This window comes from Leptosomus discolor, chromosome 11 (assembly GCF_034619465.1).
Source record: "Leptosomus discolor isolate bLepDis1 chromosome 11, bLepDis1.hap2, whole genome shotgun sequence".
NCBI classification, from domain to species: Eukaryota; Metazoa; Chordata; class Aves; order Leptosomiformes; family Leptosomidae; genus Leptosomus; species Leptosomus discolor.
The window spans coordinates 8,156,344-8,183,672 of NC_141401.1; the positions used below are offsets into that span (position 1 = coordinate 8,156,344).

The 27,329-nt window shown below is 41.3% G+C and overlaps 1 protein-coding gene across 1 annotated transcript in view; it reads left to right on the forward strand.

The window, feature by feature from the left end:
- The window catches only part of AGBL1 (AGBL carboxypeptidase 1), a 272,595-nt gene that overhangs the window by 92,737 nt on the left and 152,529 nt on the right, over positions 1–27,329 (forward strand). Inside the window, exon 18 of the mRNA XM_086471611.1 lies at positions 4,733–4,913. Within this exon, the coding sequence (XP_086327737.1) occupies positions 4,733–4,913 (181 nt within the window). The remainder of the gene's footprint in view (positions 1–4,732; positions 4,914–27,329) is intronic.

Genomic DNA, 27,329 nt, shown 5'->3' on the forward strand with positions numbered 1-27,329 from the left:
CTGTGCTCCTATTGATGAGGGACACTGCTGTGTTAATGGGGTTTTCTTCATTTCTTTCAGGCTGCTCTTTCCCCAACTGATGTCGTGACTAGTGACATCAAAGGCATCCCTTAGAGAACCTTGCTGATGACATGACTAGAGGAGGATCCTTATAACAGGCAGGAGATTAAGCAGCAAGTTAGCAGTGCTGGAAGAACAAAACTCTTATTTTCATGCGTGTATTCACAGTCAAAGTGAGTGAAGAGAAGGGGACATGGGAAGCAGGTGACACATTAATAGAATTATTACTTAAAGAGGTATTGCCTAAAGTTTTGTAAGAGGAATCAGTGATGCTTTCATCTCTCACCTTGGGTATTGTTGGTGCCATGTTATATTCTGGGCATGTTGAAATGTAACACAGTGTAATGAGACATGATCTGTTGGATAAGGCTTTATGTAGCATGAAAAGGTTCCTCTCCTTTCTCTTTTTATTATTTACGTTCCCACAGAAGATTATCTATCACGTGGGCTTTGTAGAGATAAGTGGCTAAGCTGAGCTTTCTGGCAGCTTTCCCAAAATTTGGGGGGGATCTGCCTAACTGTTGGCCTGAAGATCTTGAAGACAAGCTCAGTTCTGGGCCTGGAAGTATGTATGTGAGAAAACCTGCGGTTGTGTGTCCTGAAGATAGGTTTAGCGGGGCACAGGAGGTAGTACAAGGAGCTCTGAAACAGCACAGAGAGAAGGGCAGCTGGACATCAGTGTAAACCAGCAAGCTATGCTGGGTAGTACTGAGGTGGTCTGGCCAGGGCTGCAGTCTATGGGGGTGTTGGAAGTCAAGAATGAAGTGAAGCAGCTGAACTGAGTGCCGAAATCTTGAGTGGTGCCTGCCAGTTGGAGTGCTCAGTATGGCTGGCCAGTGCTGCTGTCTGCTGCTTTCATGAGCTCTAATGTTTATCACAGCTGTCACAATAATTTCAAGACCTATTAGTAACTGGATATCGCAGAATCACAGAATATTAAAGGTTGGAAGATACACCTGGAGATCATCCAGTCCAACCCCCTGCTAAAGCAGGTTCACGTACAGCAGGTTGCACAGGGTCACATCCAGGTGGGTTTTGAATATCTCCGGAGAAGGAGGCTCCACAACCTCCCTGGGCAGCCTGTTCCAGTGCTCTGCCACCCTCAGAGTAAGGAATTTTTTCCTCATGTTCAGGTGGAACTTCCTGTGCTCCAGTTTGTGCCCATTGCCTCTTGTCCTGTCCTGTCCCTTTAAATGTTTATAAGCATTGATAAGGTCCCCTCTCAGTCTTCTCTTCTCCAGACTAAGCAGACCCAGGTGTCTCAGCCTTTCCTCACAAGAGAGACACTCCAGTCCCCTCATCACCTTCATAGCCCTCCACTGGTCTCTGTCCAGTAGTTCCTTGTCTCTCTTGAACTGAGGAGCCCAGAACTGGACAGAATACTCCAGATGTAGCCTCACCAGGCCAGAGTAGAGGGAGAGGATAACCTCCCCTGAGCTGCTGGCCAGGTCTCCCTGGACTCCCAGGTCCTTTTCTGCCGAACTGCTTTCCAGCAACAACCCCTAACCTGTACTGGTGCATGGGGTTATTCCTCTGCAGGTGCAGGACCCTACACTTGCCCTTGTTGAACTTCGTTGGGTTCCTCTCCACCCAACTCTCTAGCCTGTCCAGGTCTTTATATGCTGTAGTGACTCCTGCCTGCCATAGAGTCAAATCTTTGTCTCCCAGGTGTTTCAAGGGTAACAAGTTTTATGACCATGTTGTCAGCTCTTTGCTCTATTTGCTGCTTCATTAGTCTTCACGCTGGGTGCAGTCTGGGGTGGAGCACAGCATTTGGATATCGGATTTGGCTGCTATGACTTCTGTGAAGGGAACAGGCAGTTGACAAGCTCTGCAGTTTCCTTGCTGGTACATACCTTCGCTATGACTCCTTTGTGGATGGGATGTCAGAACTGTGGATGTGCTTGTCAGGAGGGGAGCTTTTAAAGGGAGCTTTAACTGGAATAAAGAGATTTCCTTGGCTGGACCTACTGGCTATGGGCCCCTTCATTTTTGCCCACAGGGAAACAGTGTAGACGATCTCTGCCTGGTCTCTTCCCCCACCCCTCATTTCCTGGCTTTAAAGATCTGGAAACCCCAGAAGCTTTTCTGACATTGAATCTAAGTAAGACAAGTTTGACTTTGATCAGCCTTGAGAGGAAGAACAGAACTCAGGTCTCTGCCAGTCCCATGCTATTTGTAATTAGCAGAATTATGGCATACTTCCCTGGATTTCTAAGATGAGAAAGCCCTTGCTTAGAGTTTCTTTTTTCTTATTTTGACTGAGGAAAGAACCTCTCAATTAAGATGCTGCGCTCTCTCCCAATATACGGAAGAGATAAGAGTGGTTAAAGCTGTATTCATCAATTGCAAAAGAGAACATGTTTTATTTTGCTTTGTGCTATTTACAGCTGTTGTCCATTAGGAGTCCTCAAGAGCCTCATTCTCAGCTACAACAGCACAGTCCCGTAGGTTTAGCTCAGCAATGAGCCTGCAAAACAGCACTAAATCATGATGATGGGAGAAAGAAGAAAGTGTTTGGAAATGGCAAAATGCAGCTGATGTCTTCGTGAAAGCTAGTTTTTGCTTGTTGCTGTTTTAAAGCATTACTAAGGTAGACTGTATTGCACAACTAGCTGGAGCAGAACAGAAATTGTGTACTCTGATTTTGGAGAAAAAAAAAATCAGAATGGCTAGTGGTTCTGCAGGAGCTACAAGAATCTTTTGCAATCCGTAAGTGTCTTAGGCACTTATGTATGCACATCGGTAAAAATATACTAACCTCACGGTAAGGTAAGGTGTAAGAATGATAAGACTAATATATGGCTATTGAGAAACAGAGTTCCAGTTCCTTTGCTGGACCAGAATATGATTGCTCTGTATGAGCTCTTTGAGCTGAGAGTGCAAGTCACTCTTCTAGTGCCCACCAACATCTTAAGAGGAAAGCGTGAAAGTGTGGAGGGGTAATTGTTTCCGAATCTGAGTGCGTTCCTGAAAGATGTAACTAAATTGTACTGTAATGTACATATTGAGCAGTACTATACAGAATATAGAGTTAAGGAGAAAAATTAGTGCTTATTCTTTGATTGTTTTTCAGCATGGTGTCCTGCCTCCCTGCTTCATGTTAACTGATTAGTGGTTAATAAAGGATTTGGAAACTGAAGGACAGCTTTGGGAGCTAAGGGCAAAGACGGATAACTTGCTAGTTCAGCATTTGTTTACAAGGGCACTCAGCTGATGTCTTTGGTCTTGTTTTCTGTCCTGTTACTACTCCCAAGCCTGTCAGCTGGGGTCCCTCAATTCACAGAAGGGAACAGAGACTGAGCTCTGACGTTTCCTGATAGAGCAGGACAAACCTATCCTGGCATCACTGTGATGCTCTGACAGATAATGGTTTCCACTAAAGTAAATCTGTCAGGTTGACTTGTGACAATGGCCTGAGATTGTGAATGCTCACAAAAGAATCATTTTAAGACAGATAATTTCTTTGTCCTTTCCCTTTATTTTCTGTGCCTGGCAGGTGTCTCCCTCTGCCTTCTCTTGTTTCCTTGGCCAATCCGTGGAGTATGCTCAGCACAGATGGAATCTTCAAAGAATCTGCTGTCAAACTTGATCTTTACAAAGCATATGTACACTGAAAGTTTTTTGGAGACTTATAGCTAGACCAAATGTGGGTGCATTTTCACAGGAACAGCAAATAACATATCTGATAACAAGGAAACTTTCTCTCTTAAGTTGCAAGCCTACTTCGAAACCAGTTCAGTAGAGCTTATCAATGAAGTGTTTAGTAAGATTTAAATATTTAAATTTTTTTTTATAGAAAGCACCCCCCAGACCCTTTTCCCTACACTGAATTCCCACTGCTTATGTCTCCCACACCAAATGTATTGCTAGAAAAATCTGAACTCTTCCAGTTGCAACTTCTGAAAATCAGCTTTGCAAATCCGAGTCTGCGTCTATGTTATAATAAAACTGAAAACTTTCCAGCAAAAGTAACAGACTGTCTTAGTTATGTACATTGTTATTTCTACCTTTTGTTGGATGGATTTGAAATGATGGTTAGTTTTGAGTACTCGGCCTCTGCAGCTTATCTCGTTAACATATTAATGTATTTTTTTAATTATATCAGTTTAACTTGATAGTTATGATTCTGACCCTACAACACAGGTTACTGACAGAGATCAAACAGCTTACATGTCCTTGGAGCCCTTACAGGTGGACAGATCTGCTTAGAGATTTGGGAAGTTCTCAATTGTTAACGGTGAAATACTGAAAGTGTAGCAGGACCTTAGAAAACTAAATAATTTCTAGCTCCCTTCTAAACCTTAGTGCAGTTTGATAGGATCAAACTTTCAAGAATTGCCAGAAAGTATTCTGGTGCCATTTTGACAGGCAGGAATCTGCTCATGCAAAATGCCCCCTAATGGTCCATGTAAATATCTGTAAGGTATCATAGACTAATCAAGAAAAGGGATAGGGATGAAACTAGCACGTGCTGGTTCTGAAGATCAAACCTGGGTCAGTTGGCAAATAGCACCTTCAGGAAATGTCTGAACTATTTAGGGGTGTATTTTCCCTAAAATACACTTTGGGTTGTTATCTCAATGAAAAAGGAATAAAAACCACTTGCAAAGATATTATTAAAAGAGAAGTCCTGTCTAGGCTGGTTGGTTTTTTTTGCTTTGTTTTACAGGCAATCGTCCTTATGTGTTTCTAATGGCCCGTGTTCACCCTGGTGAAAGCAACGCCAGTTGGGTAATGAAGGGGACCCTGGAGTTCCTTGTGAGCAGTGATCCCATTGCTGATCTCCTGAGGAAATGTTTTATTTTCAAGATTGTCCCCATGCTTAATCCTGATGGAGTCATCAATGGCAAGTGAGTTGTGACGTGTACTTATTCTGGAGTTTTTCTGGGTTTCTCTGCAGGCCTTAGCCCTGCGCACCTAGCTGGTCTCGTCTTCAATGTTTTGGGTCAGGAGAATTCCCTTTGCCTTGTGTTCTATTTGTCCTGTTATCAATCCTGTACAGAAAATGTGAATCTGAGATATAGCCTAGTGTGCTCTCTTGCATTTGTCAGATGTGAGTGATTCTGTACTGTATGTGGCCATAAGATCTCTCAATTGCCTCAGTGGAGTGTTAGCGGTGCCAGAGAAACAGGATCTTCCTTGATAAATGGAGGTCTATCTTTTCTGCTAAAGCAGCAGGGCAGACTTCACCTGCAAGACAGATATACTTGGGAATAGCTGGCTTTAATTAATGCTTTGTATAGCCTGATGGAGGGGAAGATGAGTAAGGATCTGTTAAACTTTCACATTTTCATGGAAATATTTCCATATAGTGAAGCTCCCTCCTTCTCCCACCTCCTTTTCAATCTTCCCTCCCACATGTTTCCTAAGAGATACTGAATCTGAGCTTGGAAAATACTGATTCCTTTTGCATTCTTTGCCTTTACGCCATCCCTGCCCACCCACACTATCTTGCCTTCCCTGTCCCTGTACATGACTGGAAAAAGTACAGCTCTGCTCCTAATATGCTAACATTAAATAAATATTGCTATGCAGCCAGTGAAAGAGGAATTATCTTTGAAGGCTTGAAGGGTGCACTAAGATAAAGTAGGCTTGTACTTTGCTGGAAAAAATCTCCAGTATCTCTGCAGACGGTGAAGTTTGCTCACTTCATTGGGTGTTCATGGAGCGGCTGTAGGTTAGTAACTGTCAGTCCTGTATCTGATTCAGGACATTATGATCGCATCCCACTGTTGAGTTGTGCATTTTAGTGAGAAGGTCTTGCAGATTTTGGCAACACTCGTGTCCCCCAGCTTGTTGCAATGGATCACTGAACAAATCTTGAAGCTGAAAGATGGACTCTGAAACACATAGCAGAGTATGGAGGGATAACTTCTCTAAAGCTACGTTCTCCTATCTGCTTCTGTGTCAGGTGGTGCACATAAAACCTGCAGGAACAGAAAAATAATCCTGAGCAACAACTGAGTTGAGTTTGGTTCTAAACTAATTCATTTCATTTGGGAAGAGATGTTCAGCAAAGAGCGGCTTGGGTTTTTCTGACAGTCTCTAGCCTGTGACTATGAACAGTCATAGCTTTTGTGCTGCTACGTTTCCCAGGACTTGAGCATATGAGTAGTCTAGCAGGACTGTTCAGAGTAGCTGGATACTGCCCCAGAGTATTCGAAGCCTCTGTTGACACCAAATGCTTCCTTGATCCTTTCAGACAGCAGAAGCAAAAAAGAAAGGTTGTGGCTTTTTTCCCCCTTTCTTTTTTTCCTTTCACTGCACTTAATTAAAGTTTCCAGCAGATGGAGGACTGGAGGGAATGTCTGACCTTTTTTCTCCAGCTGTCAGGAGTGAGCGTAGCAGAGAAGGGGCCCTCAGGAGGGAGGACGTGGCTCTTGGTGACACCTGGATGAAGTGCACTGCCTGGGCTTGGGTCACACGGGAAGGTGTTTTCCCTTCCCTGGTGCAGAAGACTTTAAAACTGTAGTTAAATCTGGTGATGAGTTAAAAAGTGTGGTAAGCCTTGCATGTGGGATAGGAGCAGGGGAACAGGGACTTGGTCATGGCTCTGTAATGGATCGTGAGGCCTGGGGAAGGGAGAGAACCATTTCTTTATGCTTTAACTTAAATACTTTTTTCCTGTGAAGTTTCCTATGGCCCAGATATTATTCTTATTTCTTCCCACGTGCTTCTTTAGTAGACTTGGGTCCTCCTACATTGAACGAAATGCTTCTGTTCTAGGCTTCACATTTACTGGTGGTCTGCTAGAGATAACCATGCACATTGCAAAACGCAAAAAGCTTTCAGGCCCTTAATGTCTGTATGTGCACATGCAGATTTGTTTGGCTACTTAATGTTCCAGCTTGTTCAAGTTTAAATGCTCTAGTAAACTGTGTTATCTTTCAAGTCAACTGTTAAGAGTGAAACTGTTTTCTGAGGAAGCTGGTCTGTAGCCCATCATCGACCTTGTAAGAAGATACTTCCTAAATATTTTTTACATCTCTAAACCCCATTTTATGACCTCATTTCCCCATTTCATGAAGCAACTTGTTTGCCCTGAAATTCACAATCCCTTTTGTGCAAGTCCCACCAGGCATTCCCGAACAGACTGCTGGAGTGCCTGATACTCTGCCAGCATCGCAACCTGCTGTTTTCTTCTGCTTTTATACCAGTTGCTCTGCTCTCACACTTCCCCCCCGCCCCCCCCCCCCCCCCCCCCCCCCCCGAGGACCGGACATACTGAAGGCATCATATCCACTGTCCAGGCCAACATGTATCTTGGCCCTGTGCTGGATGCTGGGAAGACCTACGTGTGGTAACCAGTGATCTTATATCTTATTGTGAAACAAGGATTTCTTCAGTGCCTCTATTGCAGTCATCTTGGTATCTCAGTGACTTTATTTAAGAAACAGTTGGATTCTTTTTTGTTGGCAGCTCTTTGAATCTCCTTACTCTCCCTCCTCCCCAGCCCTGTGTGCTGGGGTGAGCATAACGCTTCCCTCCCGTCACAGAGACGAATGCCAGTGCGTGGTTACAAAGGATTTCTTCCAGCAACCCAGCTGTGCCCCTTCCCCAGCTGGCTCCCTGCCGCAGGTGCAGCTCAGTGGAAGAGTGCTCATCCCAGCAGGGTACCGCATGATCACACTTTGGGAGCCTCATGCAGCAGCAAGATGATCAGGGCCTTGGTATTTGCTTTGGTTAATGCGATCTGAAAGTTACATGCGGAGAACGTTCCTCTAACACAGATAGGACCGCAGTAATGCGATTATGCTCCAGCTGCGTGTGGCTGAGCTGAGAAGCAGCTCTCTACCCTCCCTTTCACTTCAGTCAGCGCTCTGAGAATCCGTTCCTGTCTGTCAGCGATGGAAAGTCTTGCAGCCCTGTCACTGGTGCTAAATGAAGGTAGTGGTGATGTAAGTGTGCATGTGTGAGAGGGGTTGTAATCGCACAAAAATATAGATCACTACCAAATATTGCAGCTAATTTGGCTTTGTTCAACCCAGAGAGTATTTGTGTTGCTGTGTGTGGCTGACTGTTTTGCTCCATCCTGAACAGCACTCAGGTGTAGGATTTGTCAAATAATATTCATCTGATCTGATAAGGGCTATATATTTTAAATTATAGACACTGCTTTTCATTAAGTTCATCTTATACTTTCTGCCAGATGCTGGCTTTTGACCACTGCTGGTGACAAGATGCTGCCTCATATAGGCTTGTGGTCTGACCTGGTGTGGTTATTTGTATGTTTTAATTTTTTTTCTTTGGCTATAAATTACAAGGAAAAAATAATCTTAATCTCCAAGACCACTAGTGTAAATCAGTCTGAAGTGACAGCCATATACTTAACATAAAGTGTGCTTGCAGCCTGACTTAGTTTGCACAAGTCGTTATTTAGAATCCAAAGTAATAACTGTTGTTCGGTCTTACGGCTCACTACCTTGACCTGTACCTCTAGCCCATTTTTAAACTAAATCGTAGTAAAATAGGGAAGTTTTAAAAGGAATTAATCTCTATTAATTGTTGGAGAATCCATGAAGAAGAGTATTATTTTAATTAGGAAAGCGATAAAAAATGCAGTCGGTGAGCGAGAGACATGTGCTTTCTTCCTGGTTCTGCTGCTGATGGACTATGAGACCTTGGTCATTGCCCCCTCCTTTTGGCTGTTTTCTTCCTTAGGGAATGAGATAAGACATACCATAACCTTTGAGCAGTTTTAAATGAAGACTGAAGTATACATACCGAGAGCATTTTCTCTTCAGTCTAGAGCTACTGCTGTTAAGCTTGTTTTTAACCTGTAGAACATGGAAAGTACTGTTCTCTGCAAACTCTAGATTTATAAGGAATGGTGCAGAGTAGCCTTTGGTGAAACTTTGCATTGCCTTTAAAAAAACTCATCTGTTCAAGTGAAATCTTTGTACCCTGACACTAGGTCAATTACAGTCACAGTTGTGGAAAATCTGGAAAGCGGGGTTCAGTAAGGGAACTTGTAAAAAGCCTAATTATAGCAGCACAAAAAGACATTTTTTTAAAGAAACAGAACACTGTTTGCTGTCCACGCTGTTCCACGTAAACTCATTATCACACATTTGAGCACTGAGTTGTGTGTGTGCCCACGCCCGTGCAGCTGCATGCGAACTTGCGATGTGCTCGTACGCTGTCTTCTGTGTGCACCTGCTGTGTGCCCTCCTGGCAGCAACCTGCTCGTGCGGCTGTTCCCCAGCAGCTGCTCAGCCCTGCAAGCCTTCTACACACACCTGGCACTCCCACACGTCTGCTCACAGTCACAACACGGCAGTCAACATTTTGTGGTCTTGGCTGGACTTCTTCAGATACTGCAGTTCTAGATAAATATTGGTATTTATTACACCTAAATTTAGGGTTATTAATTATATCAGTATAACCTAATTTATATCACCACAAACAGCAGTAATAAATGATGCCAAATGCTAAAACTCGATGCTTGCCAACTGTGCCTGTTTGATGACCATTTTCCCCCCTCCCCAGTTCCCAGAAATATTACATTAAAAATGATCAGCCTTGCAACATCATTGATCAAGGAAGAGATGGAAGCTCCTGGGGAAATGATTTTGTTTTTAAAAATCCCTCACATGCAGACTGCTCGTGGAGTGTCTGTGTTTTGCATATTCAGAAATTCTCTTCCCACTGACAAATCCGTAACTGGCCAATATCACTGTTCTCAGAGTTTGTGGCTGTGTCCTACATTGCCACCTTCTTCCTCTACTTCCTTTTAACACTTCCTCTTTCTTTTCTTCTGTCTGCCCTTTTCTCACTCTCCCCTCCCTCCTGTTGAATCAAAGAAGCTTTTCACTGAAAAGAACTTGATGCATTTTATAAACGAACCAAGCAGTGGAGATGAGAGCTGCGGAGTCTTTTTTTTTGGTCAAGGAAGATGAATTTTTTGGGAGCTGCATGATTTCTTCAAAGCCATGGGGTAACCATAGTAGCAATTAGGAAGAAGAAATCCTAATTTGCATTTTGGATTATAGCCATGGACTATTCTTTATCTGGTGTAAAAACACCCTGTTCCCTCCTGCACCTGCCCACCCATAACACAGGCTGAGCAAGCTTTTCTGCTGCTCAAAGGTAAGGCAGGTGATGTGCTGGGTTTCCTGTCTCTCCACTGACATTCACTCCCACTTTATTTAGGCTGTTTATTCCATCCCATTTTACTTATGGGCCTTTGTTCATTACTTCCACAAATCCAGCAGAGAAAAGTTTTACATTGACAGTTACTGAAATGGAGAGGGTCCACTATAATATCCTCCAGAACAGGTTTCCTCTGAACACTCTCAAAAGTTACAGAGGGAAAAATGACTGTGCACCCACTTATTCTTTGGAACCTGGTCCTTTGGTTTTTTTGAAGGACACTTTTAAGAGGAGGAGAGAAGCACATTTATCTCTACACCCAAAATGCACTATTTGTATATACGGCTTTTTTTTGTCTTCTACATTAATGCTTACTCTCCCACATTGAGACATTGCGCTCTTTAGACAATAAGGGGCAGAACTGACAGGGGACAGGAAAAAAACCTAATGGCCAGTTTATGGTCCAGAACTGCATCCTCAAGGATTAAGTCTTGAGATGATGTCACACAAAGCTGTATAAATGCAGACATCCCTCCTTTCCTCCTGCTCCTTCTCTTCCTTGCTTCTCTGCGGTCAGAGGATTGAAGAGGAGTTTAATTCTCAGAATCTGGCTTTGCGTAACTAAATTGGTGCCATGAACTCTGCAAACACACTCCAAAGGCTGTCTCCAGACTAGCTAGTCTATGATGTGTGTGTTTCTCTAAGGATAGTGCAGAGATGTGGGAAGGCTGGGAAAGAAGAGTTTTCAAATTAATGCAGTGGGAGAGTTTGTCTTTAGGAGAGAGAAGTACTACAGGATTAGTGTGTTGCTGTTCTTTGGCAGACACTGCATGAGTCCTTCCCCCACATTGTCATCAGAAGTTCTTCATCTAAAGTGGCACCACCATACCAAAAGTAGTTGGGTAGACATGTGTGGAAGCCAAGGTATACTTGGATACAAGAAAGCATTTCGTCAAAGATTCAACCCTTACTTGTCTGTAAGGGCTGTGCTCTGAGTTGCACATTGTAAGGTGGCATATTTGCTTTTACTGACTCTTTCCTCAAGACCTCAGAGGGGATGGAAGTGCCAGTTCTGGGACATCGGTACTGGCTTAGTATCAGATCTAGGAAGTGCATATACTTCCCTCGAGACCTCAGAGGGGATGAAGGTACCAGTTTTGGGAGCATCTACACTGGCTTGGTATGTGGCTCTGGGAAGTGCATATGAAGTGTGGGCTAACATTCCCCAAGCAGAGTAGAAGTTTTCTCAGCTAGTTGCTGCTTTAGTGCCTCAGGTGTTACTTCTGTTGCCCTCCACTAAGAAAGCAGTGATGAATTTGTGAGCTTAGGGTAGTAAATGTGGCGGGTGTGTGCACAGCAAGCATATGAGCTTCAGTATTCCTCACCTCTCGTCTCTGCAAGCTGTTCCTTGGTGGGCCCAGAAATGGGGTCTGGCCCGGCACTGTGCAGTTCTCCGTCTGTGCTGTGGGAGGTGTTCCAATTTCAACCAAGGCCCTTTGCGCTGTGCTGATGTGACAGCCCATCCTTGGCTCTCCTTCTGTGATAAACATCCACATGCAGACGGCTGCACCCCAGGACTCTCCCTTCTGACAGCGCTTCCAATGCAGGATTGTTTATTCCTTCCTTTATCAGCTGGAGCTGCTGGGCCCCCTGAGTTATTAGCTCTATTCACTCATTGTCAGTGCTTCCTCCTTCGTAAATATGCCCCCATACATCTCTGCTCCTGAGGAATATGCTTTCTCTTCTATTTACTGCTTTTCCCAGGCCCCCACCTCCTCATCGCTCTCTCCACCCAGTGGCCCAATAACAGCCAAGGAGATAAATAAGCCACATAACTCTTCCCAGCTATTATTTTGTTGTTGCTGTTGTTGTTACTCTGTATGGTAATATATATAATAACAAGGAAACAAATCTTATTACTAAAGTAATTACAATAAATAAAAAGCCGAGAGGGGAGATGAAGGAAGGGTCTGCTGGGGGAGTGATTGCAGTAGGATTTTTTAAAATTTAATTTACTTGAGATATTCTCTGCCACTTTGTTGATACCCTGCTGAGGGGGGCTGTGACTAATTAGCAGCCAGCTGTTGTTCTAACACCCTCACCTAATTTATTGTGTGGCTGAGTCGCTAAAACAGGAGCCTGTGTGATATCATTGTCTATGCGACTCAGCACCAGCTTTGTGTCAATGGTTGGCTTTATTGCTTGGTGCTTTTGTTTCCCAGAAGCTGATCAGCTGAAATTTTGGGTGCTTTGCTGTCATTCTTTTTATCTTCCAGCATATCCCATGTGCTTTCAGGAGCTTGGGCCAGAGAGTGTACTCAATCTATATGCATTATAACTGCTTGTCCCAGTATCCAGCCTAAAAACAGACCAACACAACTACTGTTTTTTGACAAATTGCCCAGAGAACTGCACTACTATCTCTGTGCCTTGGTAGAGAACAAAAAAACCCCAGCAGTAGAAAGTTTTATATGGACAGGGCCTAGGGTTTGTTGAACTCTAAAGACTGGGACCTCATTCTCCTGCCTGCAGGTTTCTTATCACAGAATGGTAGGGGTTGGAAGGGACTTCTGGAGATCATCTAATCCAAACCCCCATGCCAAAGCAGGTTCACTTACAGAAGGTTACACACGACTGCATCCAGGCGGGTTTTGAATAATGAAAGTATTGAGTTTTGAATAATGAAAGTACTGTATTGTTGCTTTCCAGTAGAACGGAGAATGTTTTTCTCCTAAATGGCCAGGAAAACTAATTAGTTAATGGCCATATTAAGAACTGGAAGGATCTAATGCATTGTCCCTTGTTTCATGAGTCTTCCAGTTGCAAGAGCATGTGCAGTCTTTGTGAAGCTCTTAAACAGCAAATGAAGCCCATAGGTTGAGTGCATCTCCCTTGGCTCTTTGATACAATTTATGCTGGTGATGCAAGGTCACCTGGCAATTTCACTACAAAAAACATTTGATGCAGGCTCAGTGATATTACTGTCTTGGACTACTAAACAAAGATTCTAGCCTTGAAAATTATTTAATTTGAGATAGATACTACCTTGTATTTTCAAGTTAGCATGTATATTAGATACGAACACAATGTTCCAGAGGCTCAGAAAGGAATTGTTTTGCATTCGTGTCCGTTTTCATGACTGACGATGGGAGTTCATAATCAGATGTGTGTGCTCCTTTGAAGATATTTTGAGGAGCCAGGAGATGGGTGTACAAAGCTAGCTTTTAGCAGTTAATGAAATGATTGAATTATATTATTATTGTTAGCTCAATTGTATATTATTATTCCTTTTGTTTGTTATTACTCTTATTTGAGTCCCCTTTGTAGTATATTATTCCTATATCCATTGTGTCAGTGATAGACTCTTTATAGAGACAGGCAAGGAGCAGCTGGGCCCTTGTTAGGAACTGATGCATTAGTGGCACAGCCTATGCATTAGGATTGGTGAAAATGATAAGGATGCTGAGCTGTTGACTCTCATGTAGCCTAATCCATCTTCTCAGCCCTGGCCACATGTTGCTCTTCATGGAGGTGTGAGATTTGTAGTTACAGCTCTCCTTGAGTATTACATCCTGGGATAGGGAAAGCATCCTGCTGCAATGACTTCTATAACCATCTGATGAAGATTAGTGAAGGATACCTCAGTATTATTGATGCAGGAGTTGGAGAATTTTATTAATAATCAGGAGTCTCTTTATACCTTCTTGGAATTTGCAGGAGGTATCTAGGTATCTGCAAACCTTGACACAGCTGGCTGCATAGGTAAACATATATTGAGAAATATAATTACTCTGAACTTCGATTTTACTTCTTACCTAATTGTAGTAGGTGTCAAATACTGATATCAAAGTTAAATATTTTAGAGATGAGCCGATATCACCGGTAGAGGGGCTGGTTTGGTGACCCATCTCAAGATCAAGTCTGCTTATCCAAGTTAATGCTTATTGGAAGCTACAGATTCAGAGATGGGATTGGTATTCATAGGATAGGAAAAGAGAAGTCCACAAAATGAAATTGTAAAACCTTCACTTTTATAGATGCAGTGAAGAATGTCCAGTACTTTACTGCAATACCCACACTACCTGGAAAACTGAAATTGCCTGGGAATGAAGGTTATTGTCTCTTGTAATATACCTTCATATATTATACTGTGTAATAAATTAGGCAGTATTTCTTTTGCCCTGAAAACTGGACATCCCTGGAGTTCCAGGTGACATTTCACGTTTTATATGACCATTCAGACCCTTTAAAGTATTAAAATACATCATTTTTTGTGAAATATGCACAGAAATTCCTTTTGAAAGCCTATGAATAAAAAACTCTGGAGCTCAGTTATGCAAGTGTAAAGCTGCTTTTCCATGAGTTTGCTTTTAAAAAATTCTGTGTTGGATTAGTGCTGTGTTTTGGCTAACGTTGTTTTTAACATTTTTATTTATTTCTGTATTTCTCTCTCACTTTTCTCTGCCCTCTCTTTGGAATGTGTTATTCAAATGTAACAATAAAAGCTGGCAAAAGTACTATGATAGGAGAAGAGATATATAATGGTCTTGGATTGGAGAAACGGATTGGCAATTGAAAGTGACGTTCATAGAAATAGGACGAAGAGGCTTATCCGCAAAAATAAGCTTCATTTGAAGGCTTATGTTTCCAAAATTACTTGTGCAAAAATGTACCTACAGCAGACCAGCTGAAGTTGAATTGTTCACCTGTGCACATGGTTCGTATGATTGCACATGCAATTGGGGTAATTACATGGGCAAATTTTGCTCCAGTGATTTCAGCAAATCGCCAACCTAATTTATAAATCCAGCTGAAAGTCCCACAGAAGCATCAAGAAAATGAAAACCAGAGAATTGAGTCAACGTTGGAATGACAAAGAGTGAAAATCAAAACCTCTTCTGCAGCCTAACAGGCACCACTGCTGGGAGTCAGGGAAAAAAGGCACAGCACCATTTTAATGATGCAAAGCAGCTCTGAGTCTTTGAGGGGTAGAAAAACTGAAGAGCGTTTGAAGTCGTATAGCCCAGGTTTGAGCTAGGCAGGGGAGGGAGGAGGCAGAGGGTAAGACTGGCAAGGAAAAGAGTTCCAGTAATGGTGCACCTTGGGTCTATGCTTACTGCAAAACTGTGAAGTTAGTGTTTGAACACACCCTAGCTCAATGATACCGTATCCCTGACAGGGACTGTCATGTAACTCTGATGGTATTTTACAGCATGGGAATAGTAACAATTTATGCTGTAGAATTCTATAGAAATTGTGCTATGTTCAGAATTGTGTAGAGCTGAGCAACTTTTACATGGCCTTTTAGAACTGTCTTGTTGAATTTCTCAAGCAGTTGGGTCCTTATATAAAATGGTTATATGTCTCACTATACCCCACAGGACTCTTCCCTGTCTGGGGAAGCAGAACACAAAGAAGTGGTAGTGAACAATATACTCTATATCCTAATTCACCTTTTGGATTCCTTCCATTTGTCTGCCACAAATGACAAGGACTTAAGGCATAATTACTATAATAGTTGGAGAAGAGTTGCTATATTCTACTGTGTATATATTATAGAATGCAAATAGGGAAAAGGATTTATTTCTAAATACATATAACAATCCACAATCAGGTCAGTATCTTCATGTAATGCTAGTTTTGTTGTTTTGTGGGTTTTTTTTTAAGTCACCAGACAGTAACAAGGTGTGAGTGCAAGGATTCTTGCCATGTGCATCCCATGACAGCATCTCTAGCAGTAGAGCTTCCTTTTCTGTCCCCCATGTTCCGTCATTTTTCTCCCAAAATGTTCATAAGCTCAGTTTTTGAAGGAGAGGGAAGTACCAGTTCTCCCAAGGATACTTGACCCCACTGAACTCTGCCTAAAGCAGAAAATTGGTTCCCAATTCTAGCTCTGATCCATGGTGCCTTCTACCAGCACTAACAGTAATAACGTTAATGAAAACATACTTCTTGAGGAACGTTTCCTGTATTCATTGTCTGTTAGCTAACAAAAGGTCATTAACATAAAAACAAAAGGCAAAGATTAAAAAAGTGATGATTTTTCTGTCTTCCCTGTAATGATTATGACACGTAAGAGGACATAAAATGTGGAGCAGCCGAACACCCATAAACTATTTTAATACCATTTAGAAATGAGAAGAGGCAGGGGAAGAGGCTTATGTAGCAATGTGGTTTATTGCACTAATCAGTCACTTCTACACTGTCACGGTTTTAAATCCTTGCTCCGGTGACGTGAAAAAAAATTGGTGGTCTCTCGTCCAAGTCTCTAACAGATCTTGGTCTGTATATAGAAATCTCTAGTACTACATTTGAGCTAATAGTGAATTTTATGTTTAGATGGTTATAACGTTAGGCAAAGCAGGTCCGGAGTATACCTGTGATTGCAAAGTCTAGAAGTAGAGTAGACGGGGCTATGGGAGATTGAGATTAATCTATGTTTTACTTCGATATTTTTAGGTGACGAGAATAAAATCTTTGGGGTTAGGCTGGGATCTCTGGAAAGGCAGCTGACACTTTGTGGGTTGAACCATCTGCACAGAGTAGCCAAACCTTCTGCTGATTTACCTGTCTGGTGTCACACTATAAACAAGCGTAAAGGTCAGACATGGAAGTCTTCTGAGTGAAGGCAGTGGGAGAATAGTTGTTTTCCCTCCTTCAGAACATGTACGTTACACAAAGAGAGTTTCCTTTGAAATAACTTCATGTTCGGGGAATATGTTGTCTGGTCTCATGCACATGCTACTTTCCAGTCGAGAAGAACTAACTGTCTTAAGTCACAATAATTTCTGACTCTTTCCCTGACATGCAGGTGAGGGCACCCTTGAACTGTGCAACTGCTCTATCTATCTTTAGACAGATTTGGAGGGTATGTAATCCCATCCAGCACACAGTCTGCTCAAAATCAAATAGTGTCCATATCAATGGCTTTGAGCTTTTAGGCTCCTAACACTAATACAGCTGGGAATGTAAATAAAAAGGTGAATATTGAGAAAAAGCCTCTGTTGTTGTAAACAGCAGAAATAAACCAAATCAAGCATATCTTTCCATTACACAGTTTCTTCTCAAAAACAAAAGCCCAGCTCAGGGCTGTTATTTATAATGAACTGGCTTTGCTAGTGCTCACACCTCTCACTTTTTTATCAGTTATGATTGAGTGTACTGATGGCAGCAATTTATTTGTTTTATCTTTTGTCCTAAAATATCTCGAAGTGACATAACAAACTACCTACTTCACTTTCAGGTATTGCTTACTGTACCACCTTTGGGCCAGTGCAAAATAGCTCTTTTGTAACTTCTGAACCTGTTGCCTCTGAATGCTGGGAGTTGCTGGTTTTAAGCCATTGGGCAGAAGTTGTGGCAACTAGGTCTGCAGCAGATGTTGCTAACTACAGAGCGACTTTAAAAGAAACCACTCAAGTGCAATCAAACCCCTTCTGTTTTGCATGTTTTCCCTAAGTATTTTATTAATCTTTGAGAAACACATGTGGCAGCTCTGAAACCATAATTTTACTTGCACAGACTCAGATGGGATGGTTGGTCCCTAAAGAGCATATATGTAGCAAGCTCTAATTGTCCACAAACTAGCTGTGGTCCATGCACAATTCTGTCACTGCTAATTCTTGCTTAAATCTGATCTAAGCCTAAATAAGGAAGTTGCTTTGAGGTTTGCCAAAAATTCTCTGGTCCAAATGATACAGTATTCTATGAGTGTAAATGCATATACAATCATGCTAATAGAAACCATTTTGATCCAGATTGTCAGGATTGAAAGGATGCAGTTGTGCTTGAAAAATACGTATGCATTTGCATGCACAATTACTCAAGTTGGGGTTTAGGCATTTAAGTGGCCGTTTGTGCTCTTATTTTCAATTATTACGTTCATCCTGCGGGAATGGATTTGTGCAAATCGGCAACATAAATATGCATATGTTTTGTTGCGTGCTATCCTGAAAACATGTTGCTTTACTTGGACATAAACTTGGATTGATTTATTATTTCCCCCTTGAAATTTCTATTCTAATCTGAGGAATGTGAACTGCAGTGGCTGAACAGCAGTTCTTCGGCAGCATGTTTTCCTTTTCCAAATGGTTAACTCTTGTAATTGTTTCTGTAATGTAAGCTAGTATTTCCAGCTAACAGTTATTTAGGGTGCTGTCATGGCAAGCCATAATTCAACCCTGTTGCCTAGTGGTCCAAATAATGACCAAGGCTTGCCCTTAGCTGAATTATTGTTCTTTTGCTTCTTACTTTCCCTTCATAGGCATAAACAAGTCTGTCTTTACGCCAAACTCTGAAATACAAAGGAAAGCAGGAGCGATACCGTTGATTCAGAGGTCCATCCTGGCAGTTTCAGGGAGAGAACTGCTTATAGGGGTACAAAGGCCTTTGAAGGGCTTCTTAGTGACCTGGCCCATAGGCTTCCTAGAGGCTCACCAGGCTCTTCTGTCACATGTTTAATATATCTGTATAGAGCATTTACTGCAAAAACTTAACAGAGAGGATGAAGAAGTCCAATCTGACTTGGGACTGGAAGATTATTGGGGCTAATGCTAAACTGCTGCTCAAAGACCTTGAGTACACTGAAATTTGCACCAAAATTAGAAACTTTTGAGTCAGCTGACTTATGACTCAGTCAATTGAAATAACACTTGTAAAGAAGATTGTATTTAATATACCTTCTGTGATTCCCCTTTAAGAAAGAGTAGGCATCAGGAAAGGACTGTAGCAATGTGAATGCTACCAAAGTATGAAGTTTTGTCAGTACAGCTTTGCTAAGGAATAAATTAATTTTGGAGTTCCTTCATATTAATAGTCCTATTAAGGGTGAGTGTAATAAAGATTTATTTATTAATTTTCAAGATGTAATTTGTCTGTGATTCTTCTGAAAGAAAATTGTATTTTTATGAAATGGAAATATACAAATACTGCATGACAATGACCTAATGAAGTAGCAAGCCATATTTTTTAAATCACTCATTGTGATCCAAAGTGGCATCTTAATTCTTGGAATTTAACTCCATTCACACTGGGGGAGTCTGAGAATCATTTGAAGTAATACTGAAGTTTTTCTAACCTAAATGCTAACAAGTACAAAATGCATCTATTAAACGGTTTATATAAATTTGGGCCAGGAATGGTGGTGGGAAGCTTTGTAAATGGCTAAAAGAATGTGAAAAGGAAGGTTTGACTTTCTAATGGTGGTTCATAGACCCACAGGGTGGATGGTATGACAATTTGCCTGGTTGGATGTGGGAGTTCTGCTCAATCATGGGTGCTTCAAGGGCGCTTTGACTAAAAAGAGCCTATTCTGCGCTCATCTGGAGAGTCATGGATGCCCAGGTGGTGCTGGGGGTGCTCTGCAGAGACCAGGCCCTGGGCAGTGCAGGATGGGGCTTGTAAGAGCAAGCTGTTGCATGAGTGTTTTGGAGGCTAGAAATGTGAGTGGAGAGTCATGGCCTTGGCTATTTCACACTGGAGGTGGGAAGGTAATTCAGAATGTAGTAAGCAAAGAAAGAGGTGTGAGTACTACAGGCTGCTTCTGTCTGTGCTCAGGCAGCCCAGACATGATATTGCAATCAATTAATCTGAGCCAGTACCATAGTCAGGCTATATTCCTGCAGGCTAATGGCAAAAGAGCCTGGATAGATTGTGGTCTGATTTGCCATCTGCGCTAATGCCCGGGAGACAGCACAGAGACTTGTGGATTTGTGTTAGTGTAACAGAGCAGAGCTGAGGTCCGTGGAGTCGCTCCAGCCTCCTCTTGTTTGCGGTTTCAGGTGTCACTTGGGAACTGACTTGCTGAAATTTTGCATTAGGGAGTGATTTCTGATTACTTTAGGTAGCCTGAAGCAGGACCTGCTGGATAATCTCAAGAGGCTTTCCTGGAAGCCTTAGCTCCATTTTGTACCCTTGAAGGGGCTGAAGAGATGAGATATGTCTCCATTAGGCAGCTGAGTTCAGGAGCTTATCTGCATTGCTTTAAGCTTGCTAGTTTCACATCAGGCCATTAGGGAACCTCTTTCCCAGACCGGGAAGGAGATGGGACTCTTAGTAATTCTCTAATGCCTAGCGCTCATAGGCTGCCTTTTCTTTTCCACTTCAAAATGTCACATTGGATTCCTGATGGAATTAGAGACTTTTACCTTCCTTTTCCCTGACAGACTTCTGACTTTCTTCTGGTTTTCTTCTACACTAAAGACTTAATTTCTCACATATCTAAGATGGTGAAAATTAAACAAACAAGCTGGCAGATAGACAGAGTGGTTCTTCATGTCTGGAAAGCTGCAATGAGCTGTGACTTAGGAATTACAGTGCTTCATATTCAAACTTTTCTTTTTGATGCATTGGGGTGGCACAGGAGATGACAGTGACATATGGAGAAGGCCCTCTTAGCAGTATTGAGGCTGTTAAGTGATAAATGACACGGTATGTCAAAGGACTTCTGTTATCCATCATGCTGGCTTCCTCTGAACACATGCTCACTAAAAAGAGGAGTAGCTACACAGACGGCTGGAGGATGCTGTAGGTAGGGTCCATGGTGTGTTCAAAAGAGAAAATAAGAAAGCTGGGAATTAATAACCCCTGAGTTTTGAGTTCAGAATTTTAAAGTCAATTTTTGTTTAAACATCTGAGATACTGTAGTTTTATGTCTTTGTCAAGAATGAACCTTAGCTTCAACAGTTGTCTCGAAAGTCATTCAATCAAAAGTTTTCAAAAACCCAGTCAGTGCTGAACAGCTAAGCTTTCTCTAAAGAAATGCTGTGTAACATCAAGTTTTGGATTGAAAGTATGGTTCTGTCCCCTGATACATCCCTAGACTTTCCCTATTCCTTCCTTTCACTTCTGTTTGGTAGTTCGAATCTGAAATGCAGTGGAACGAAAGTCTTTATCTATCCTATATATGTCAGGCACAGGAAAGGCAGGCAAACATAGTAGAAGGATGGTACCATTGTTATTATAAATGTAAATTAAAGAAAATACTTTTGAGGGAAAGAACAGGGCTTTGATACTGGATGTATCACCTGATATCGGAATAGCCTCTGTAGGACACTTTCTCTTGTTGACCATTCAAGTTAAGAAGTAATAGGGCAGACTTTCACAGCTCTGTGCCATCTGCTGTTGGAAAGTTTGTTGGCATTTGATTTCAGATTTCTTCTCTCTCTGTCACCTTTAACCCAGCAGTGCCTCTTTATTTTTGTCATTAATTCCAGATTGACACACGCACCAGTGGCCATTCAAGAGGAGCAAGGGATATGTGGTGTAACATTGGGACACCCGTCCATTTCAACCTCCTTTTGTCCATATCTCTTTTTTTGTTTTGTTTTGTTTTTTTTCTTTTTTTTTTTTTTTCATCAGCTGTAGTGGCTGGTTTTTTTCCCTGCTTGATTAATGGACCCTCAATAGCTGTGTAGTCTATAAACCTAGACAAGTAGTCTGTCTCTTTTGATCCCTGAAGTCCTAAAAGCCTGATTCTGACTCTGCTTAAGTGGTGTTTATGTGCCACATGCACAGTAGTAATTGGTGCAGAATATCAAATGTCACTACTTGACATTTCATTCATAACGGTAACATTTAAAGTAAAGGCTTTAACTCAATGATTCACCGGTGGCCAGTGTCAAATGATCTGGGCTGGTCTTCGTGTTACAAGTGTCAATCAACAAATGGATTACTTTGGAGATAATTTAATCAGAGCCCATCAGTGAACTGTCTTAAGAAAATCCCTTTGCTTCCAGATTATTACTGCAGCCTTTTTGCATATGAGATGACAGCCTTGGTAGAGGAGTGGCTACAGCTTCTGTAGACCCTCTTAACAAACCCATTTCTGGGAGGGTGGAGTTGCAAGTACCTCAGGTGCATCTGTTCTGTAGTTCAATACAGGACTTCAGGTTCCATGCCTGTTAAGCTGGAAGGTCCTGCCTGGAACAAAATTTGCTAAACACAAACCAACCTAAATATACAGATAACTCAGCCCCCTCCAACTCCCAGTGCTGCTGTGCTCCACTTTATTTGACAGTACAGCTTTTCCTTCACAAACTCTTCATGTGATGAGACACTTATTTCAGCTGTTGACCCCTATCACTGACCCCTCACTGGGAGATCAGGTGTAGAGAACCAGGCTATTATCTGCCTTCCACTCACACATTTCTAATCAAAGCAGCCAATTTTGCTAACGCCTACAGCTGAAGTCACAGTGAGGGAGACCTGGCTGAGTACAGAGAAAAGAAGTGCCTGGAATGGCAGAGCCAGGGGTAAGAAATCCGAAGGGTAAAGCTAACAAAGAAAAGTCAAGCTGGGAGAAAAGATGAACAAGCAAAGCAGGGAAAAATTCTGAATTCCAGTTTGATATTTAATATAAGGAGTCATGAGAATCAGTCAGCAGAGTGAAGAAAAGCATCTCAACACCATCCATGCATCTCTCCATGCTCCTTTAGCTTTCTTACTCCAGTGAATATTGGTAGCACACTAGCATTGTATTCTGTTTTCAGAGTGTGTTCTTAAGACAAAATAGGTTTAAAAAAAAAAAAACAAAACCCAAAGCAGCTCTGACAGGAAGATATTTCTTCAGATGTTATAAAGGTTAATGCTTACTCCAGTTATGACATCTGTTGATTCTCTGTTCTGGATGTTGAATTCTCTCTAGCCTCAAGAGAAGACTCAAAAATTTGAGCCACCATGTACTTAGTTCAGAAAATGAGAAGAACTGCCACGTGGCACCTTCTGCTTTGGTCTTCAAAAGCTATAGTCCAGGCTACAAGCTATTGCTGTTGTCATTACCTATAATCAGAGAGATCTTGTTAAATAGGGCAGTAATCCTTGATGATGTGTCAAACACTTACGCTGTTCCCTCCCTTGGAGCACTAGTTTCAGTTGATAAACACATTGCTTTCTTACTTTCCATCACGATGTAGTGGTGTCACTTTATCGTATTTGAATGTTCTAGCTGCACTTCAGTAACAGGTAAATGATACCAGTATCTTATTACCTGCTAGAGCAGGTTGTCAATAGTTTACAGCCACAAATCATGGGCTGGCATCTCAGGCTGGATACCGAGTCGCAGCCTTTATCTGCCTTTGTGTTTGATTTCCAGTTTTTTTCTGGTTTAAAGGTCCTGTAGGCTGTAATTGCTTTTTGGGACTGATAATGTTGTATTGTTAGCCCTGGATTTGAGAACAGCTGTTGTCTTCAGTTCCTGTATGTTTCACTGTCTGGTTTATAATTATAGTCCATAAATTGTGTTAGGATTCTTGGTAAGAAGGAGCATACCGAAAATGAGATTCTTTCAATATTTGTGTCACTTTGCAGAAGACAGGAAAGGAAAAGAAACATTGTCAAATGACAAGAGAGTGCTGTTTTTCTCAACTTTCTGGGTTTCGGATGCGAGCAAGAGTTTGTCTGGCATTTTGTCCAGGATTTCAATCAGATGTTCACCCAGTGCTACTTGGATTTGCAGCATGAACTTTCAGCCAGAACCACCACACTGCAGAATCTTCTTAGCCATAGGAGACTGATATTAGCATTTTTTCCAGTGAATGACCTGATTCCTCATTTGTAATTCTCTGCAGCAGAGCTAATGGAAGATGCTCTAAGTGAAGTCCTAGGTCTCTATGTGCAAACAAAATAACACTGAGAAACCCCCTGAGGGCCAAGTTGTTTTTTTTCTTATGCTTTCTACCCTTTCAGTTGTGTGAATAGAAATGTAAATATTTTGGTTGGTTTTCCTTGCTATCCCAGCATACAGTGATTTTTTCCCTTGCTTTACCCCCCATAGGGAGTGAGATCCTAATTTCTTTTCAGTTCAGAATCTGTCTCTGTCTTTCCTTTTTGCCCTTTCTTTCTCTGTGAAGGTCTTTCTCTCCCCATGCAATTCTGCTTCTGCCTTTTGTCTGCCACTCTCCCACTCTTCATTTTTTATTTATTTTTGTTTTGGTAATCCACTGGGATTATATAAATTTCCTGTTTAGTATGATGTGGACCAAGGACCGTGGAAGCTCCAAAGCGTCCTTTGTCATTCCTGGCGGGGACCATTCAGAGAGCTCTGTTTACTGTTTTTTCCTCTTAATAGAGAGACTGTTTGAAGATCGTTCATTTTTGTCAAATGGGTTCAAAGAAGGACATCACAAAATACTGTGATTTAGAGAGGTCAGTTTCCACACAGAATATAGAAAAGTTTATAAGTTTCTCTAGCTGTTCTTAGGCAGACAGGTCATTATATAAACTTGGTATCCAAGATCCTAGGAGTTATTTAGGGTATTATGAATTTTAGGAGACTTAGTACTGGTTGAAAAGGTGTGTTCTTAGTGTCAGCTATCTTCAGTGTACCACATTCTGATGTGTGATGTGTCTTGTTTCTCTTTCTGCCCCCCCTCTGTGTTGTTCTGCCATTAAACCTCGATATTTACCTGTGGACACCATTGTATCAATGTGGAACTCATCCGTGCTGTCACCTGAGGAAACTCTGACCAAGTGGCTCTCCTGAATTTGTGAAATAATTCATCCTTCCCTATTCAACAAAACAGGCTATATCATATTCCTTAAGTAGCTTTTCTCCCTGTTGGCCTGCACTATTACAATATTTTTCCCTATTACTTTTGTAGAACTGTTTTATATTAAATAACAGGGAGAGCTAAATGGTCTTATTAGCATTCAGAAATCTTTAGTGTAGCCTAAACTCTCCTCAGATCTGGAGCAAGCTCAAATCCCATTAAAAAGATTCCTGGTTTTATATCTTCCAAACCATAGCTTTCATTTCTATTGCAATTTCTATTCGTCACCAAGAAATAAGAAGTGGTGCTCGTAAATTCTCTGACTAATAGTTCAGTGATTACGATATTAACCACATATTGTGCAAAACAGGTGATGTTGGTGGGGAAGAATAAGAAGAGAAGAGCAACTATCAACCTTGAAAATGGTAGCAGGCTTATCTGTTTCTGCTCCTTGAAATTCATTTGGCTGAGTGAAGTAGGATTGGATTTGATCACTTGTTTTAAAATTCATGTTAGTAATATCCATTTATCTGCGGGACATGTGGAAGGGCCCCTAGATTCCATGGCTTACTGTAAACATCTCTGGGGTTTCACTCTCAGTATCTGCATTTGATACCACTCATCCAAAATGGGTAAAATTTATCTCAGCAGGGCAGGAAAAGAACTTAAAATCATTTAAAAGCCACATTGTGTTTTTTATTTAGGTAAAATTAACTAGTATATGCTTTTTTTTTAGTTGTGGATATGAATAAAACATTCGTCTGTGTGGAGCTGATTTTAACATAATGTTCCTGTTGCTTCCAGTAGGGATTTGGGAAGAGAGTTGCTTTTATATACTGTTATACCTGGAAGTAAAAAAGATAGATGTCCAGTAGGGAAGAGAAAATAAGTGTTCACATATGATTTCTGGTGTTTTGTGTGGGATTTTTTTTTTTTTTTGGGTTTTGTTTTCTTGGTTTTGTTTTTTTTTTGTTTCGGTTTGGTTTTTAATATTCTGCCACATGCTTGGTAGTGGGTACATTTGAGAGGAAGATCATCTTTATTTACCTCGAATTATCTGTGTCATATCTGTGGGGCATCTGGGTTTATGAAAGTCACTGATAGATCAACCTGCTGATAACCATTGTATTTTTTTACTGTTTTCTTTTTTGAGCAATGTTTTTCACCATTTGTAACCATTTCACCACTGCAACTATGAAGTGTAATGAAGATATTTATAGTCAAGAGAATGAAGGCATCTTTCCTTTCATACCGTGTAATAGAAGTTAAAAGGAAGGTAGAAAAGCATAGTAAAGAATTGACAGGTATCACATGGCAATTCTGGTCCAACAGGACAAAACTTGACATTTGTCATCATCATATTCGATAGGTGACACCAAGTGTCAATACTGAGTTCTGAGCGTGCCCTTATAATGGTGATGGGTGTTACCACATCTGTCACAAAAGAAAGACCTTATTTTTTAACCTGTTTGCTGAGGTAATCTTATGTTCAGGAACAGAAGGAATAACAATCCTTATGGCTTTTTTCTAAAGAGTTTCTTTTCATGTGTTCCTGTTATTAATACAAATCACTTTTTTTTTTAATGTGTAGCATAATGCACTGAATGCTAACAGTGATAACTTTGGCATTAGAATCTGAGCCCATGAATGTCCTGAAAACATGTATCTGCTGGCTAGTCACACAAACAGGAAAAGAGTGATTTGATTAATTTTCTTGTTTGCTCTGCTTCAGGAAATGATAAATAGATGTCTAGATGGCCTTCTAAGTAGCATTGTGTGAAGCATTTCTATAGCTTTTAGCTTGAAGGGCAAATTGGTTAACATAGGTACCTTGGCTTATGGTTGGATTCTGTTTTCCTACACCCCACTGTAGATTCACAGTTGATCTGCTGGAGTAAGTGAAGTTACTTTGCAGTCTGACAGTGTAACTGGAAGCATAACCCGATTGTGCTCCGTAGGCTGCTCCTGTTTTTTTCTTTATCTTCCTGTCTTGAGAACAACCTTTCAGCTTTATCTGTAAACTCATCAGAATCTGGTAGTGAAACATCTGGCTTAAACATCTGCTGGCAGAGGAAATGCAATTTGCATCTTTGTCAACAAGTAGCAAACACTGTATGTTAGGGTTGTGATGGCAAGGAAACCGCATATCCTTTGGGAACAGCAAAAAGAAGATATGTACTGGTGCTTCCTTGCCATTGCAGCTCTTGCTAAGACCTGGTGTGTGTATGTACACATACAGTCTCTCAGAGAATATGTATTTACTGTGCAGGAAACCTGCACTGGTATTTATTAAAAGTGTAAGCCACGGTCTCAGCCATAAATGCAAGGCACAGCTTCTCCGAATGTTGCATAGATATTTCCTGTCTGGACTTTCTGGGCTGAGTTTGAAACATAGATAAGCAATCAGGTTAATGGAGCAACGAAGGCATATTTGCAGTTACAAGCAGACATCTAAATAATAATAATAATAAATCAGTAAGTAAATAAAGAAATAAAATTCAAGCAGCTCTCTTCTCTGAATGTGATTATGGGGCTGTGTCCATTCAATCAGCGTAGTCACTTTGCATTTGATGAAATCCTGAGAATTGGATGTAAATAATACTTTGAGAATATAGTTGACTCAGATATCCCTTTGCAATGATGGGAAACATGTTTTGGAACGAACTTCAACTCAGATCACTGAATCAG